Raw genomic sequence first — 19539 nt, forward strand, 5'->3', positions numbered from 1 at the left:
AAGAATGAGAAGGAAACAGCTAGAAATCTGTAATGGTTCCATTTATTAATACGTATATCACAAATACTCACAATATCAATGCATTCTCGTTGGCATGCTAGACAGAGGCATTATTAAAAAAGTCCTATTTTTTTTTAAAAAGGTTTTAAACTTTTGCTTTCCCCCAAAAATATTTCATATGCCTGGTTTTTTTTTTTTATCTTTTTTTTTTTTGTGTGTCTGTGTGTGTGTGTGTTTTTATTTAGGTTTGATTCAACAATGTATTTGGTGGCTGCAACCTCAATGCAAAAAAAAAAAGAGAAATAAAAGAAAGAACAGGAAAAAAGTATGAAGGCCGCAGTACAGCACAGTTCAATTAGTTCATAGCTAGGTAATAAAAATAAAGGGAGCAAAAATTTCTGCCTTCACAGTAAGCAACAACACAGCTTAATAACAGTATTACACAGGATCAGGTTCCGAGGCAAAATGCACTAGACAAAGCCTACCGGGATACGCACTAGGCATACAACACTGAGTAAGAATCAAAGATGTAGAAGAACATCAGGAATAACAGTTCCCTTCAAGCACAACATTTTAACATCATTTTCAAGTATCTTTATGTTATGTTACCGATTCCTTTGTTTTTGGGGAAAGGGGGACAGGCGCAGGGCAAGGGGGGAAAGGATGGAAACCTTAGTAAAGCAATAAACAAAACAAGAAATTAAGATAAAACCAAAAGAATATATATTTCATATACCGGTTTATATGAACGTGTGCAACACTTATTAACCATGGTGAAAGGCTAATTATGCCCTCCAGTCACTACATGCACAGCCCGATCAATGCTGTTAATGAGTTACCTTTGTTAACTTACGATGCAACTACTGCGTGACCAAGAACATACAGACGGTGCCGTCCTGCGCCGAGCCGCGGCGGTGGGCGCCGGCTCCGGGGGCCGAGGGGACCCGGCCACTCTGGGTGGCACCGTGGAACTTCACAGGATGGGACACTACGCATGGGACAGTTCGGGAGGTGGGGTGCAGTGTGCGCGCACACGGGCTTGCTCGTGGGGTGTGCGTGCGTGCGAGAGACAGTGTGTGCTAGAACATTCATGTCAGTCTTTCTCCGATTCTGCAGCTCCTGGTCTTCACACAGGCTCTGGACTTCACACTTGTTGAAAGACTGGAGAGCAGGGAGGATAAAAAACAAGAACGACAAACCAAGGAGTGGGTTGCTTTGGTTGCTAACAGTATGAACAGCAGGTGCTCTGCTCTCTCTTTCCAAGAAAACTGAAATGACGAAATTCAACGCTGCATTTCCCCCCCTTTAATTCTTTCCCCAATACACACAAAATAGGGATGAAAATCCCAAAGCAAAGAAGACTGAATGGGAAGGCTTAACTCTTAATGAACACGCCCAGAATGTAAAACCTGCCCGCTGTCTCCAGCAGAAGCAGCACAGCCACAACACCACAGCAAGGCTTTCACAGTCTGAGCGCCTGGGAAAGGGGAAAAGCTCACCTTGTTACACCATCTCATACTGGTTAGCAGTAATAAACCGGGACAGACAGCATGCCAGCAGCATCCCGATCAACTGTTCCAGACAAGACAGAGACAGAACAGAATTTAAGTTAAATTTCATCAGTGCAGAGCGTTGGTAAACATGTACTTCACGTTCTGGACTTATTATGCACAATGTATTTATGCCCTATTTTAAGGATTGCTCTAATTAGAAAAACAGCATCAAAATCTATCATCTTTCTTGTCAGATCTTCCTCTTGATTTTTAGCATTTCTCTGACAGGCAGCATGCCTTTCTGGTATTTTTCAATCCCATTGCCAATGTCTGGCCAAGCCAGATGTGGATGAATAAACTGCTGGGGGTATCAGCATGTTACAGGCTGTATTTCACTTGCTCCACCTGGATCCCTCACCACCACCCATCAGCCCTGAGAGCTGCTGCCTTTAACTTCTTTATCACTGTGCCAGGGAAAAGCTTCCTGATGTCCCAGAGTGGTCGTGCTTCCTTTACAAGTGATGCTGCACTGTAGAAATGAGCGCTGTAAATCTGGAAATAACTTTTTAAGAAGTCATTCACTATTCCCTTGGCTGTCACTCAGATTATTGAAAACAGATCCCAAGCTTCCACTCATCAATAAGCACTAGGTCTTTTCAGTGTTTTTTCTACTGCAGTTTCTTAGTGCTTCTTGCATGTGCCAACAGTGTTAATATGCTGTAAATAATTCAACCTTGCTTATTGGGGTTGGTCAATTGATGAACTCCTCAGCACATCCAGAGCATGCCTAGGTATGACTGGCTGGCTGCTCATCCAAACTGGCTCCTCCTCTTTTCCCTCCTCAGGATTGTGTGTGCCTCCCCCTAGACCAGACAGTGCTCCCTGTTAACACAATCATCATCAAAATACACATCTTCTCTACCAGGCAATTGTTTAATTTGGGCTGGCACAAAGCAAGGCCAAGCCAGGGTAACTCAAATCTGGATAAACTGTTTCCTAAACTTCTCTAAGATGTCACAGTCCTTGTCAGGCCACGCTTCTTTTGCCAGAAATTTGCTCAGTTTCCTGTTTCAGTGTCCACCAGAGCTGTTCTGGGAATTTCAAAAGGGCACAGAGTCACAATTAACAGCAGGTTGAACCTGACTGTTCCCCACATGCACCCCCTGATTTTGGCACCCAGGATGACACTGCCTTGGTTTATTACTAGATGTGGGGCACTGGTACCATCTCCTGACCAACCTCTAACGAAAAACAAAGTTGCCAGGGTCCAGGGGCTGTGTTTTTAGTTGCCAAGACAATATGTGCCTGGTGAAAACCCTCCTTGGCTCTGAAAAATCTCACTTGATACCAAGAAGACATTTTAGCCATTTTGTTGTCTTTTCTACTCATCACTGGGAGAATGACTTACTGAATTGCTGAAGGTGCTGCTGAAAACCAACCACATTCTGCAGGTTACATGACACTTCTGCACTCAGGCAGTTTCTTTAGCTCAGTTCAATTTTGGAGAATGAGATCTCTGTTTTGGCCAGTACTATGTATTTCTCCATGCTCTGACAGGCTGAACAGAGTGAGTGGCTCTGAGTGGCCCTGTCCCACCTCCTTCACTGTCACTTTTTCTTTTTTTTGGTGACTTTCAGTCTTTCCTCACCTTCCTTGGCTTGACTCTGCCTTACTGCATATTTCAGTAAGATGAACTTTGCAGTGTATTTAGTCCAAATTCTTTCCCCTGAAAAAATTCCATCCCAAACCCAAATCAATTCCTCTCTACAATGGCCAAGAATACATGTACATTGAAGTTGTTTATTTTTCTCCATCACAAGCACCCAGGTTACAGCCACTGTTCTTCACCACAATCTGCTGCTTGTATCAGGTTTATAAGGAGAAAGATGCTGTAGCCTCTACAAATAGGAAACCACAGGCTTTTCTTTCCCCCTTCAACTGCAGCAGACTTCCCCAGATACCTCTAATTAGGGATTCTTCTTTTCTGTGCAGGCTGTAACTCTAATAATCAGTGGTTCTAAACTTTGTAGCATCTGCAGCCATGCAATGTTGTTTTGTTTTACTCAGCTCACTCCTAAGACAAATGGCAGGTTACTCATGAATGTATCTTCATGATCTTTGGCCCACTTACTGATTCTTGGCTCTGACCTTAGGCTGGTTTAGGCATTTAAGTGGTTATAGTATCATAATGTTTAACTCTGTATTTCAAAAATAATGGCATGCATATCAAGCCATTGCACACGTTTTATTCAGCATTTCTAAGTATTACCAGGACATAGCAGAACTATAATAAATATTCTAGAAATAATTTGAATGCATATAAAAACGTGTTTTTCGATGTGTTGACTTCCACCTTTAACCACAGGAACACTGTTCCTCCTCTAGCCAAAAAGAGGCAATATTGTAGTGAGTTACTGATTTTTCTTCACAGTGCCCTTTCATTGCAGGCATAACTACAGCCCTCTGCATTTAAGTCTAGAGGCTCCCAGACTGTGCAGCACAAATCAGCACTCTCCTCCCTGCCTTGCTGTCTGCATTTGTTCCACCACTTGTCTCCCCTGCTCTTCAGGCAGGAGGAAACTCCTTGTCCTATTGTGCACCAGGTCCCTGCAGCTCCTTTGAAAAACCAGCAGAATTGGTGTTAAAGGATTCCCACAAAGAAGCTGCTGCTGGGAGCTGCATTCATTTCCCCACACTCCCATTGCCTCTCAAATGCCCCATCTCGACTTTTATCCACTTAGTCATTTATTTGATTTTTACTGTCTTGATTTTTGAGTGCTAAGATGTCAGACTTGGTTCTGCATTTGTCTTCTCTCTTACTTTTTTTCCTTTCTTCCCTTTTTACCTAGGATTATCTAGGTCTTCTGAGCTATTGTATAGAAATAGAGAGTTTTCCATACCCTGGTCTTGCCACAGGAAACTTGAAAATGCTGACAAATTCTTTGCTTTAGACATCTGGGAAACCCACACCCCTCAGCTGTATCATCCTTTTGGCCATAGGTCATTCTAGCAAGCAGAATCAAGTGAACTTCTCATGGTTTCTAGGGGCAATCTCAGGCACATCTTAGTTCTGACCATTGAAAACCATCCACAGCGTATTTTGTAGCAGTCTTATCCCTGCTACACATAATAACAGGCTTTTTAATACACTTATTCTGTAGGAGTTACCACTGACTGGAAGCTGTTCTGCATGACATATTTATTACACCTTATTATACTGAAGAGAAAGAAACTGAACTGCAATTTGAATTTCCATTTTATTTTGGGCCTTGGTATCATCACCATTTTTCATTCTTTGGGAGAATTTCTATAAATAGAAATGTGTTGAACTAATTTGGAATTCATTAGCACATCAGGTATACCAAAACTGGGGGGGGGGTTTAATCCATCAGGAATAATTTTTTTAGCTCAACACCTTGTCATATTCTCAAAATGCAAATCTCCAAACATGTGCATGTTCTCTGGCTCTGTTTTAAAAGAGAGAATTTTCTATGTCACATGTTGCTTGTTTGAGTCAGCCATGGTGTGCCTCTGTCACAGGTCCTACCTCCACGCTGGATCCACCCTGATCAATCTTTGGAATAACCCAGTCTCAGACCAGGTTTCAGGTCACACATTGGATGCTGCTGTGGATCCCATTCCCTAAGCCCTGAGCAAGGCAGGTTCAGGCAGAGCTACCCAGGTTAATGCTGACACTAAAGAGGTGGATCTTGTACCATGGCTGCCTGGGAATTTATCTTAGAATGATGGGATCTGTCCATGCCCAGTAACTGGTTTGGAGCATGTGGAGAGCACCTGATTTTCAGTCCTTCAGCACAAAGGGAATAATGTGGCCTGAACCTTGCACTTTTTCTCCCCTACTCACAACTCATAAACCCCTCCAGACAGTGTCTCTTGCATTCCTTAAGCCAATGCCTGCCCTGTAGTTTTATCTGGGCACAGTTCTCCATCATCTATGCAGTTTGCATAATTTTATTCTCTGTTGGGCACAACACAGCAATCATTTTTCTGCTCTGAAGAGCACCTGCTAAACGGAAATTATTCCAGCTGGAAGTCAACACTGGCATCCAAGTCCAAAAACAATCAAATTTTATTTTATTGCTATTATTTCAAACCCGAGGAGCAGAGCAGACAAGGTCAGCAATACAGTGTTTTTTATAAAAAATCTCTGATGGAGAGGTCTGTGCCAGGCCTGTAAGATTTGCAATGCCATTACATCAACTTTCGCCATTTCTGGGCACCAGCACATTCCCCATGCTAGTCAACACCTAACAAATCACGTGAAGGAAAGACCCTTGAGCATGCTTTACTGCAGAAGAGCAACATGATTTAATTTGTCTTTTATTTGGATTAAACCTATTCTCAATAGGAGCAGTGAAAGCTCGCCTACAGCTGGAGCCCTGCCCAGCATTACTGCAAGCCACGTTAACCTGAAATCAATTTGTAAACACTGTCCCTGATTGGGCCCAGCAAAACAGATCAGGCAGTAAATTACAACTGGCCACCTTCTATCCCTCACAGCCTGGGAGAGCTGCATTTTTCTCCTCTGCAGCCTCTCTCTTCCCTTTTTCACGTGTCTGCTAACACCCCGAGCAGCTGGGTATGTCCTCACAGTGCCAGAGCCCAGGGACTGTGCTGGGGAGTGACATCCCCACCTGGCAGCAGGGCTCACCGTGCCACCAGCAGTGTGAGATGCCAGCACCACATCAAAACACACCTCGTTTTTCCCCTCAGTCACAGAGGCCAAGTGCCCTGCAGCCTGCCATGGAACAGCCATTAAAGGCTTTCAGGCACTATTGGTCCTGACTTCTTCCCCCAGCAGCATATTTTACAATGCTACTTGTCTCATTTTTCTTTTGGATAGCTTTACATGAGCATCTTAAAAAGATGCTTTACAGCCTTCTGGCTCTCTAGAACCCAAGCTGAAACCTGAGCTTGGAGTCCTATAGCAGTAATTAAGCCATAATTGAGGCTGCAGAAGAGTATCAATGCTGTCACCATTCAGCAAGAATTAGAATAGCCTATTAAAGAACAACTGACCTCCCCTCAGCCATGCCCAAACAACTCCAGATTGTTCACCTTTTCTGGATCCCAAAAACCTGACATGCAGCACATGATCTGTGCAGCTGCTGTTGTGATGAACCAACATTTCCACCCACAGCAAACCATGGGTTCCTCACATCCAACACCTTGGCTGCAGGGCATCAGGCTTCCAGATGTGCTCAAGGCAGGGCATTCAGCCAGCCTGAGCCCAGCCAGCTTCAGGGCTCCCTCAGGCTGTGCGTATGCTGATGGAGAGGATGTGGGGGCCAGTTTCCACATGGCTTGGGCACAGTTTTGAATTGTGCATGCTTCCCTCTCTCTCAGTTTTGCATATTTCCAGTAGAGCCCTTGCTGTCACACATGAAGTGATTGGTATAAAGGAGCATCTTGTTGAAAGATGCAGGTGTTTTCCTGCCCCTTCTTGATCAGAACAACCTGGCCAGACCTACACTTTCCCCAGCTCCTGTCTACATAAATGCAGTTTGAATATCACGGAGCAGAAAACCCCTTCTCAGGTCTCCTCACTCTTGTGCCACACTCCTTTTGGTGCAGACAAGGAGCTGGTTTAACAATCTGATTTTGGTGCACTTAACATTTCTCAAAGTTCAGTGTTAAAGGGAAAATAAATAAAATTGGTCACAAAGTGTCCCCTCCAGGCCCCAGGTCCAGAATGGGGAGAATTTCTATAAATAGAAATGTGTGGTCCAGAATGGGGAGGCATGAGGGTGCACTCACTTGCATTCTTGAGTCCTTTAAGAACAAATAAGAGTACTTAGAAGATAGAACCCTACCCAAACAATAGATAATCTATTTGTCTTAGCTGTTTATGCTCCATTTAAGCCAATGTTTTATTGGGTTGACCTCTATTTGACCCAGTGGAGGGACAATTTGTTTTCCTTGAGCTAGTCATTAGCTCAACCGTAACTGATATTCCCAAGGAGAAACTTCATTTAAGCTGAAAAAAAGAAAATCAATGAACAGATGACCTCAGGACTAATGAGCATGCTGAGTTCAGTCCCTTTACATAATCCTTCCCTCCTTGAAGTCCAGGTAAAGAAAGAGGGGAAAAGAAAAGGGGGGAAGGAGAGTGTTTGTGCACTTACCTGTGAGAATGCAATCCCAAAAGCCACTCCAGCTATGATTCCCATATTTGTCTCCATAAAACTGGTCACCAAGTCATAACAGCCCTGGAAAACAAACATCATCATTCCTTGTACTGACCTTCCCTGCCATGAATGCATACACACAAATTTCTCATTTAGAATGAACTCTGGCTAGACAATATTTCTGCTGTAATTTCCAACAGTGTCACCTGTTTTTTTTAAAATAGCAATTCTGAGTGAATGATGTGGAGTTGTGGCGAAACCATTTCCTCTCAGAAACAAATACATTTCACTACTTTTAACATCTAAATGTGATGTTGCACTCATTTTTATGGGTTTTTTTAAAGAAAGTCAGTTAAAAAACAATATAGCTTTGACCTGAAACCAAACTGGTAACAATACACCAATGTTATAATACAATACAGATGTCAAAAATGAATAAATGATGCTGATTTCCTAATAGTCTAGATATTTAATAAAGTGTCCCTTAAGGCATTCTGCTTGCCTTTACCCATCAAAGGACACCAGGCAAGGCACTGAACAGCATGTAACTTTAAACCATGTAACAAAGTTATCAAGGGTTTTGTATGAATTTTCTTAGTTTGCCCTTGGATATAAAATTCTGTGTCCTGCTCCCCAAAGCAAATTTCCTCTCTGCTGTCTTCCTTTCTCAGGCCTCAATTCACAGCTCAGACTGGGGCCAGAGAATTCACGTGCAATATCTGACCTTCTCTTGGATAGACTTTTTTTGAGAGGTTCCCCCTCAGTACAGTGTTTGAAATTATCTCTTAGTTTGTGGTGCCTGAATTAATCTAAACAAGTGACTTGATACGTGAAGAAAAGAAGAAAGATTTTCCTTTTTCTTTCATTATTAACCCTTCTGTCCCCACAATCCAAAGTCACTGCTCAGCCCCTTTTGCCACCTTCCTCAAATGACCAACACCCTGGCTTAAGGCCAGTCCTGAGGAGTTTTATGCATTATAACTTTATCCAGTTTATCCAATAACTTCACCCAATTTATCAGAAACTGGAAAACTCAGAAATAACAGTGAATTGCCTTCCCAGTTTGGACTCCTGTCCCATAAGAAAGAAGTATATCACCTATATCCACACACCCCTCACTCTGCAAGCACGGTAGGAAACCCTTTATGACTTCAGAGCATCAGGTGCTTGTAAAAAATAAAAGTGAGGACAATGTTCTGTATCACAGAAAGACCATTTATTAAATAAATTGTACCATTTCTATAACTTCTTTTATAACATCACAAGACATTTAATCCTGAGAATAATGAAGTGCTGAACCTAATAGCACAGCTGGTCCTGATTAATTTCTGAAATGTTTATGTGTACATACTAACTATGTTTTACCACAGTGGACACTAAGTCTGATTCAGGCTTGCTTATTTAACCCATCAAGCAACTATAGTTTGCATATTTTACATGTTATGCAATGAGATTAGATTTCTCAGCAGCATTTTCATTCTGCCTGACATGGCTTAATGCTCTCCCAGCTCTTCTGAAATCTATTTTGCTGAAGAACCTTCAAGAGATGCAACACCAAAGCTCAGTGGTAATTTGAGGGGGACAGAAGATCCTGTCAACAAAACATGCAATGGCAGAGTTTTGATCACCCTCCTCACCTGAAGACTCTGTTTTCCCAAGCCACAATAATCTGTTTACTGAAGTGCATTGTTTACATATGGCCAAATAGCTCAGACCTTGCTGTGCTGGACTGGCAGCACAAGCAGCACCCACGAGCTGCACTACAGGACAGAAGTGTGTGAAGCACTCTGAGGACCTCTGGGTGCTGATCCAGAGATCCAGAGCTCAGAAGGGACACTTAACAAAGGATCTGATCTTTCCTGACTCCATGCGTCTGTTCCTTTCTTAAGGTTTTAGAGAGAATCAGTTCTTGAGGTTTCTTGGTAAAGAACTGTAATTAAAAGCACTAGATGAACATTAATTAGCTAATCCTCATGACAGCTCTTAAAGTTAGGTATTACTGTGCTCAGAGATGAAGAAACAGAGAGCCTAAATAATTAACCTAAGGTCACTAAGCAAGTTAGGGTCAGAATTGGCAAAGAAAATCCAGGAATGTTGTCTTTTAGTCCTGTAATTATATAATTAGTTTAATCCTCTTTGGTTAATTCACTATTAGTCCTCAGAAACTGCTAGTAATTTGATTAACTCATAGAGAACTCGTCTTCCTGATAGCTTTGCAAGATCCACCAAAAGATGTAATCCAAATATGCTTGTCCACAGGTATGGTGAGAAGATTCTTCCACAACACATGGCAATAAATATTTTCCTTTTTCTCCAACACACAGAGAGCACAGGGCCTGTTTCCAAGACCAGCAGGGGCCTTGGGTCAGAGGCAATGATGTTTGCTACCTATCTGAAGTGAAAGGATAGGGCCAAACAAGATTGTCTCCTTGCTTTTTATTCCCATGAGTCCGTCAGAAGCATTTTACTTTGCTCAAATGTCTGGGACAACTCCAAGATTGCTGAACAGAAATCTGCAACTTTTGGTTTTCAATGGCTATGTCAGAAAATGACACAAAACCACACGAACTTCCAAAAATCCAAATTTCCTCTAGGTAATTAAATCAAGTAATTATCTTCAACTATTTCCTGAGGAATCAGCAGTCCTTTTCTGTCAGGTGATTTGTGCATTTGACAGGACAGCAAGAGGCAAGAATGGCTGGAAAGGTGTTACTAGCCCTGGACTAGCACACACTGATCCCTCAGCTGCTTCCTACAATTCAGCAGGCATCCTGTGCCACGAGGAACTCAGAAGTGCTCAGGGAGTGTGTCCTGGCACCTGGGGGAATCAGCAGATCAGTGCTGGCACTGCAAATGGTACCTAAATGGTGATGCAGCAAGGAAAGGTTCAGAGTGCATGGCTGTCCTGAGCTGCAAAGCTGGGACCTGCTGGTGGAACACCAGTCACACCAGAGCTTTCCTGCTGGAAGAGGAGCAGAAGCAGGGGCTCAGGGTGTGCTGCCCAGGAGGCACCATGCCTGCTGTGGGTGCTGGCTGTACTGCACATGCCCTACATCCACCCTGCCCTGCCTCTCACCTTCCTTCCACTTCTCCAAAAACACCAAGTTAGTGCAAACTCACAAACAGCAACTGAACAGAGTGGCTCACCCTCTATACTCATGCAAGATTGCTCTGCTGGTGGTGACTGAGTTACTCAACCAATGGACACCACCAACACTCCACACATCTGCAACAAGTGGCTCTCATTAAACCATTGCAAAAAAAAGAAAGGCTTTGTGGAAAATAATCCTCTAGTATCCCTTTTACAATACATGTCAGAAAACATTGTCTACTTGGCTGGTTTTCAAAGATGTTTCAGGCTGTGCTCAGCCACCAGTCCAACCTTCTGAGTCACAGGTGACTGAGGTGAAAAAGACAGAGAAGAGACAGAGGTATTTCCATATTTTCCCTGTTGTCTACTCAGGACTTCTACCTATTTTTTTAAACAGATTTCTGAAAATAACAACAGAAAAGAAAATAATCCTTAAGTCTGACTAAGCTGTGCTGCAGCTTAGAATGGTGATTTAGCCACAATATCATTCCTCTTACCAACAAACTGTTCCCTCTCTTGCAAATACCAGTTGAGAAAGAATTGATAACACACTAGCACTTGAAGCAGTAACTTGAGTTGTCCTTCTTCAGCACAGTGTCTAATGCATAGGTGCTGCATTATTTTCTCTTTATTCTTCCCTTTCTTAAGGTTTTCTGTATTTTTATTCTCTAGTTATTAAATTTCTTCCTGTTCTCCCAACTTGCCTTCTCAACCCTCCTTCTGCCTTCCCAACCTGCTCCTTCAGGTGACCCCGGGGAAGGCTCACTTTGGCTGTGCTCACAGCCCTATGTGTTCAAAGATTTTAACAATAAATGTACCCACCAACCACAACATTTACTGTCAATCACCTGTGTTTCCTCAGAACTGCTTCACCTGGGATTGGATTTGAGAAAGGCCAGCTCAAAGAACATGAAGCAAATGCAGGACCAAGCCCATCCTCACCAACTCTCCAGCCTTATTTGCACATTATCAACCAACAATTTGAAATGAAGTGCAACTGCAAGCAGCCACACACTCCACTGGGGTGCTGGGGGGTGTCACAGCTGCCTCTGGCACAACACTACTGGTACCTTCTGGTTTACTTTAGTGGCAGCCACGGTCATGTTGCGCAGATCCTGAGTGTTACAGTCACTGGAGTTCATGCAACAGCTCGTAGGGATGCCGTGCTTGAAGAAGTAAGGGCTGGTGCTCCAGTTGGTGTAGCTCTGAATGCCACAGCAGCTCAGCTAGGAGGGATAAGAGGCAGGTTTTAAAGCACACAAACAAAACAGAATTAAAACTAGAACAGATAATCTCAGCCCACTTCATAAGCTCATAATCAAAATAAAGACAGGGCACCTCAAGTTTTGAAAAGCAGATACCACCCCTGCCCCACGAATTACAGAAGTACCAGGGGTGTAATTTACAGAACATGGGAGCAGATGACCTGCTAAAAATAAGGTATTTTACAAGCAGAACTATTATTTGTAACATTTCACAGAGGTCCAGCCATAAACCCATCCTTTTTACTTGATGGTCTGTTGGACATTTTGTTTGCTTTCTTTACCTTTTTATTTGATTAAAGATGACTCTATAAATTCAAGACCTCAAAGCATTACACAGAATTACATGTAACCCATACAGGCTCAAACTAGTACAAATCAATAAGGTGAAGCCTCTCTAACTCACCAAAATCATTTCTAGGACAATTCACTGAGCTGTGAATAGAAAGAGACCATATGTTCACAGGGTGTATCTAGGAAGTCAGCTAGAAAACCCTAAATTGGGAGGGATGTTCTGATTTAGATCCCAAGCTAGAAGACAGAGACTGAAATGTATGGAGTATGTGCTGCATTTTTTGCATGGGAAGGACTTATAAATGCAATTCCTGTAAAAAGAGAACTAGGAATGAAATGAACATTTTCCTACAACAGAAACACTGAAAAAGTACTCAAAACTATTTTGTTTGGTCATCTCTAAGGAATCAAAAATTTAAAATTCAGATTAACATGCAAACTGACAATCTGACAGCAGAATATACTCAGTTTGGAGCACTGCAGCAATCTGCTAACCAGGTTAGCCAGGTCAGAATACAGTTTCAATTGTGCTGAAGGGCCCAAGGTACCAGCTGTAATTTCTACAGATGTACAAGTCATTGATATAATTACACTGATATTTCATTCATCAAGTTACAATCATATGGAAAGGAAATGGGCTCACAGAATGTATTGCAGACTGGAGGAATAGATTCTTGCTGTGGTAGAGCTTCCAGTGGGAATGCAGATGTGAATTTTATCACACTGTGTTGTACTTGGTGGACTTGGTCTCTTGTGGGTGGCATCCCCAACTGCTTTGGCTGTGCTGTGGAATTTGCTCCTGCCCTGTGCCCTGCTGGAAGGCAAGGCAACCCCCACCCCTGAGGGGCAGAAAGGCTCTGCTCCACCAAGCTCCTACTCCATCCCTCCAGGACAGCTTTCACTGCCAACATCAGCAGTTTTCCCCTCCATTTTCCTCTGGGGAAAATATTCCCAGTTTTTCTCCTTAACTCACTGGTCTCCTTTGTCAACCTCTCATTGTACTCATGAAGAGAACTGCTGCAGTTTATCAGTGATGCAGGACACAAGGTTATAAAACCCTGTCTTACCCAGCTCAAATTTAAAACATTTTATAATCTTATCGGCAAATTCCCTTAGGAATGTGCTCTTTAGGAATAGAACTTCCCCCTAAACCTAACTCAAGATATGGAAACAACAAAGAGCCAATGGGACAGGCTTTGCCTTTATCAGACAGTTTTCTCACTAAAATTTAGGCATCCTGGGCAAGCACTTCAGCTGAAATACTTTTCCTTTAGACCACTTTTTCCAGCCTCAAAGTTTACTTGAAAATTACAGCTTGCAGATTGAGCCATCAAAACTTCACGTTCTGGGATCAAATGCTTCTCTATTTCTGGTATCCAGCTTTAGACTTACACTTTCCTGTACGTTATCCACTGCATGGCTCCGCTCATCATTCTTGTTGTAATTCTGGATTGCTTCAGTGTATGTCCTAAGGAAAGTATCCTTGATCTGTGAGGATGAGGGGAAAAAAACCCCAGCCCCCATGAGCAACAAGAAGCACAAGATCTGAATCATTTTCTGCAGAAGCAAATGCATTTCCAAACTTCCTAACAAAATACCCAAACCAGCCCTTCTCAGTTGTTTCTAAGGGTGTTTTTAGAGCTGGCAGAGCTCCCCCTTAACTGTCAGGAATCATTTGTGCCATTTTTCCAGTGGGATATCAGACACAGGAACAGGACCGCCCCAGCAAACTGATAATGTTTTGATAAAATACTGTAAACTGACTTGACCTATCAAAAAGGTATCATTTTATGCTTTTTCTCCCCAAACTCTTTGTTCCAGCACTAAGTCTGAGGAAGACTGCATGCTTCCTGCTCATGGATGCCAGATGGGAGCCAAAGCTTGTGCAAACACCCTGGAGACACAAGCCACTGGCACCAAACCTCCTGACCAGGCATCCCCAGCACCAAAGGCATTGGGTAAGGAACAAGAGGTCCCTCAGCTGGGAAAGCTCAGGCACATCATCAGGAATGGCACTTTGGGTGGGAAAGGGGCTGGGAAGCAGGTGATGTGAGCAACCCACACAGCTGTGGCCTTGACAAGAGACTGCCTCTCCCAGAAGGGAGCAGCCTGACACTGGGGCTGCTGCAGCTGAGGTGGGATGGAATGGGAATCCTCAGCAGGTGGACAGGCACCTCAGGACAGCATTGAGAACAATCCACCGCTCACAAGGGTGAGCAGCAGAAAGCTCTATAGCAATGGAAATGGCATGTCAAAAGACGAGACTCCAAAACCAGCTAATAGGAAGAGAAGGGACAAGGAGGGTCTCTGGGGTTGTTCTGGTTCAGCACCAGTGACATGTAGGTCCATGGACTTAGAGCCAGAGATAGACCTGATTACAGTGGATAATGCAGAAGTGTTACTACAAATCTAGACCATCACGCATTTTAAGGCTTCTTCCTGTCCCAGTTTCCTACCTCATCCTACTTCTAATCTCTCCTTATTCTCAAGATAGAAATGAAATCCCATCCCACTCTCTCCCCACCCCCTCTCTCCCCCCCCCCCACCCAAAAAAAAAGATTTACAAAACAGCAAGTCTGGTGTGATGCAGAAGTTGTCTCTGCCTTACATAAACCAGAATTTGCCTGGCTGAAAGAGCTGTGTTTAAGAAAAGCATTTAATCTATTTTGCAGCCCTCAGCATACGTAAAAGAGCAAAGAAGATCTTTCATGGTGGACACACAAAACCTGATAGCTCCAGAGTAAATCATCAGGGAGCTGAGGGCAAGAGCTTTGTCTAAATCCCTTCCTTTGGAATCACATCACTTTTTAAGAGCTGTACAAGTTATTGTTACACATCAGCCACATCTCTGGAGATGTGCTGCAGCCCCGAGCTCAGCACCCCTCACATTCTCCACGCTGCAGGGAATTCTCAGCACCTCCCACCCAGGGCAAACTCAGCACATTTCCACCTACCTCGTGGCGAAAGACAAACCCTGAAATGCCAGCCACTAGCTCAGCCAGGAACACCAGGGACAAGAACATGGCATACTGAAAGGCAGGAGGCAAGAGAAGTCAGAGCATGATAGGCTTTTGTCTCAGCACAGATATTATCACATAAAATGTAACTTTCCCCTCTAGGCACCCTTCAAAGATGTTAAGAAACCAAAGGTCTTTTGGAGGAGATACACAGGTTATGACCTGAATGTAATACATGTGTTTATACAACTCATCACTGATCTATATTGCTTAATTACTGGCTTCTGTGACATTTCTGTTCCCACGTTTATTCTTATATAAATTAAAACACACTCACATGCCAGAGGTGAATCCGAGTCACTCAGGTTTTGATCTTGCCATAAGGAATACAAACAGACCCTTCCTGTTTGCATGGTGCTCTGCTAAGGTCAATAGGCTTCCCCAGGTGTTTTGGTTTGTGTTTATCTATCTCACTGCCAGATTGGGATTTGCTGCCTGATTCCTGAAATTTCTCCAATGAATGAACTGAAACATTGCCTTCACTGGAAATATTCTCACAGTAACACTAGACATATGCTCCAAACACTTTGCTGAGCCAAGGTCCATATTTGGCTTCAGGTGCAGCATTTGGATCAGGAGCTAAATAAACCTTGGAAACAGTGCTGCCAGTGTAGGCACTCACCAAGTACTAAAAATATATTTAAGCAGAAATAAAGAAGGTAAAGAAAAAATGCAAAGTGGGATAGTAAAACTTGAATTTGGAGCTTAATCTTCTGGAGGAAAAATTACCTTTTTACTCCACCTTCTAAGTAAAAGTTGATTAAGAAAGGAAACAGTTTAAATTAAATTCAGTCCTAGCAGGATTTAGTGGAAAAAGGGAAACTTAGCTTTAATGAAAGGTTATTGGGGAAAGGAGCACAACGGTGAAGGCAGAACTAGAAAAAAAAAAGTGTCCAATTAATGCAGCTGTCAAATCACTTGTCTGTTCAGGAGAGAAAAGAAGTTTAGAAATATTTCTTATAGGTACAATGAAAACAAACCCACGTGCTTGGACAGCACATGCTACTATTAGTGGCATAGCTTTAAGGAAGTTACATGAGTTATGGAGCAGCTAGCAGAGCCTGATTTCCTATGCATTTGTGTCACCATTCACCTTTATCCCTTTCCCATCTGGACTGCAGTGACTCCAGCAAGACTCTGGACATGCCCTGACAGCACATCACCAGCAAGAGACAGCAGTGAGGTACTTGCCAGCTGGCCACCAGCTGATGGAACTGCAGCCCCTACCTCTCCCCTTCCCCTCCCTGCCATCATTTGAGGAAATTAACTCCCTTTTAACATGTCCTTTCTTTTTTTAAAATGCAGTTTAAACTGCAGAAAAATCATCCCATCTCCTTGGAAAACCAGTCCCAAAATACTGTAGCTGGAGATGCATTGTACTGTCAAGTCCTTTCTCACTAGTTCAGTGCTTCACAAGTGCTGTTTCCACCCTTCAAACCATTGCACATGCAGGATTTTGCTTCTAAATATGCCTAGAAACACAGTTTGTCATATAAGTTTGTTCAACCTGTAGTTATTTTAAATTTTAAGGTAGGCTGGAAAATTTAGAACAGAGAAACTCATACAGAGAGAGGTTAAAGTGGACTGAGGGACAACAGCTTCCCCTCTCCTCAGTGCACCTCGAGCCCCTGCTGCTTCTGAGATGAGGCCAAACATACCATACAGTGCTCTTCTTTTTGGGTTGAATTGTTCTATCCTAGTGAATGTTAGGAGAAAAAGAAGGGCTGGTGTGCTTTTATGAGGTACCAAGTATTTGTTCCATAATTTCACAGCAGGGCATTAAACTGACCCCGTAAAATACAGTTCGAAAGAATTTCACATTTATGGTGCTTTGGGCATCTTTAAGATTGTAAATGTATTTATCTATCTGGCTCACAGAAAACCAGAATGATTGTGGAATCACTCAAGGGAACTCAGCAGCATCCCACCCTGCTCCACGCTTGGGCCTATGTGTGATGTGTAGCAAAATTCAGTCTTAGTCAAACGCAAACTGGTTTTGGAGAAGGGGTTTTTTCCTCCCTTTGTCCAAAAGGCACACATGTTGAACATAAAGATTAATAGAATCTAGCTTATGTGCCTAAAAAGCTTCATCAACATCTACCAGGGGGTGGGGGGAATCCCAACTGATCAAAAAACCCCCCTCCCCTCCTAAGGCACTTGTGTTTGCTCACCAGCTTCAGCATCCATGGGCTGCCACGACAAGTGGCAAAGCAGCCGAAGAGCCCGAAGACGATGATGGTGGTGCCCGTGCCGATGAGCACGTAGGGGGCATTGGTGGAGTTCTCTGCAATCAGAGAGATGTAGGTGCCGAGGGTGAGCTTGCCCCAGACGCCGACTGCCAGAAGGATAACGCCGGTGATCTGCAAAGCAAGGGGAGAAACGTGTCAGGCAGCCAAAGCCAGCACCCAGACATCCTGAAGGGATGCTGCTGGCACAAGGAAGCCACAAGACTTCGAGGAACTCCAGAGGGACAGACAGACAAAATTAAACTCCAGCATCTGTTACATTAAGGCTGCCACTGAAGGGCAAACATCTAAGACCAATCACTGCCAAGGGAGGCTGATGCAGGGCAGCAGGAACAGCTCTCTGCTCCTGCAGCGCACTGAGAGACAACAACTCCACATGTCCCTGTGTCCCCTGCTCCCCTTGATCAGCCTCAGCAGGCACTAGCATTTCTACTCCCACAGGGACAGGGTTAGCAGAGATTTCTGCTCTCCTGCTCACAGTGGCAATAAGAATAAACCCAGCTCTTGTCCATCTTTCAGTGCAACTGTGTGAAAAGTGCTGATTCCTTGCTACTGCACCCAACAGCTGAATGTCAGAAAAAATCACTGAGGAGCTACCAAGCCACAGACACCAAATGCCCTTGCCAAGTCTGGTCCCATCCCTGCACAGCACCGTCTTCACCTCTCCTTGTCCCGAACAAAAGCGGATTAATCAGCAAAATCTGAAAGCAAGCTGCAGGGGATTGGGAAATCTGCAGAATAACTTCTGGTTTCTCGCCTCCAGTTCCACAAAGGGCTGGTTTCTGTGCCTAAGCTGCTGAAAGTTTTACCACTGTCCCCAGGGAGGCATAAAAGCAGCCTTCACCGCCAAAATGAACAAACAGCTTCACATATGAAAGAGAGCTGAAGCCTGGTAATAAAAAGCATTTTTAGTTGGCTGTTTGAAACAATTACTAACCCTTTAGCATGCATTTTAAGAGTTTGGTTTCCCCAGGTCTCGGGTGGGGGGCTATTCAGTTTATGGCACACACAGACTTTGGAAAAAAAGGAGGAAAGCCTCTTGGTGGTTTATTCCCCTTCTGCTTCTTAATAGAGCTGTGATTTACAGGGATTTAAGGAAATCCCTGAGTTTGTTGGGAGGTCTAAGCCCCTGGCAAGCTTGGCACAGTGCAGACGGGTTGGGATGTTTCCACAAAAACACACTGAAGATGCACCTCAGGTTGCAGCAGTGCTGGCTGGAATATTGCTTATGAAGACAAAAAAACCTTAAGACTTCCCTACAAACCTTTCCATGACCTTTGTTTAGCAGAGCACAAGCAGTGGTATGACTAATGCCTACCTCCACCCCAAGGCAAGCCTCATTTCCTTATTTCCAAGACACACTTTTCATCACTATCTCTCTGTGCCTAGATCACACAGTCCGGGGAACAATGAATGTACTGGTTTCTGGTTTGGTTTTCAGATTTTTCTTTAAAAGCAGGAGAGACATGGGCAGATGGAAGACCAGGACAGTAAAGGCCTGAGAACAAGGCAGCAAGGATAGACACGGCTCCTGCCACTCACCATCTGTACACACATCTTCCCTTTATCTCCTTCCTTTGATCTAAAATCTCTCCACAAGCCTAATTCTGTGACCTCTGAGTCAGGGTCAATAATTGCAAAAGCATGGGTGCTGTGTGTCCATTTACACCTGAAAGGTCTAAAAGGAACTCAGAGCCACTTCTGCAATGCACAATCTCACCCCAGTCTTCCCTACTCCCTCTCCTCTGTCAAGTTTCAACTCAGAAAATGATCATACAGGAGATGTACAAAATATTTCCGGTATCTTGGCAGTCAGAGGAGAGTGATTACCAGCCCTTTGACCTTTAGAGCCCCTCTGAGCATTCAGCATCCAAAGGAACTTTATTTACAAACATCTGGAAGAGCCAGCACACGTGGAGCACGAGAGCAGCAGTAAAATTCCACCAGTGGACTTCTACAGCAAAACCTGGTCTTCATATGGCCCAGC

The 19539-nt window shown here is 43.6% G+C and overlaps 1 protein-coding gene across 1 annotated transcript; it reads right to left on the reverse strand.

Annotated features, from left to right (window-relative positions):
• Nucleotides 1-23: 23 nt before the first annotated feature.
• TSPAN7 (tetraspanin 7) lies at nt 24-19109 on the reverse strand. Its single transcript, XM_015636298.3, has 8 exons — nt 19095-19109; nt 17478-17666; nt 15244-15318; nt 13682-13777; nt 11804-11959; nt 7640-7723; nt 1500-1572; nt 24-1161 (listed from the first exon to the last, which is right to left on the reverse strand). Exons 1-7 carry the CDS (start codon nt 19107-19109, stop codon nt 1504-1506), a joined length of 684 nt encoding a protein of 227 aa, XP_015491784.2. The 3' UTR covers nt 24-1161; nt 1500-1503.
• Between the last annotated feature and the right edge of the window lie 430 nt (nt 19110-19539).

The sequence above is a fragment of the Parus major genome, chromosome 1, assembly GCF_001522545.3.
Source record: "Parus major isolate Abel chromosome 1, Parus_major1.1, whole genome shotgun sequence".
Lineage (NCBI taxonomy): Eukaryota > Metazoa > Chordata > Aves > Passeriformes > Paridae > Parus > Parus major.

Excerpts from the sequence above, each read along its gene's own strand:
- TSPAN7 (XM_015636298.3), bottom strand. Across the intron at positions 15,319-17,477 it reads GCCCATGGATGCTGAAGCTG|TATGCCATGTTCTTGTCCCT; the intron begins GTGAGCAAACAC and ends CCTGCCTTTCAG. Across the intron at positions 7,724-11,803 it reads CCACTAAAGTAAACCAGAAG|GGCTGTTATGACTTGGTGAC; the intron begins GTACCAGTAGTG and ends TTTGTTTTCCAG.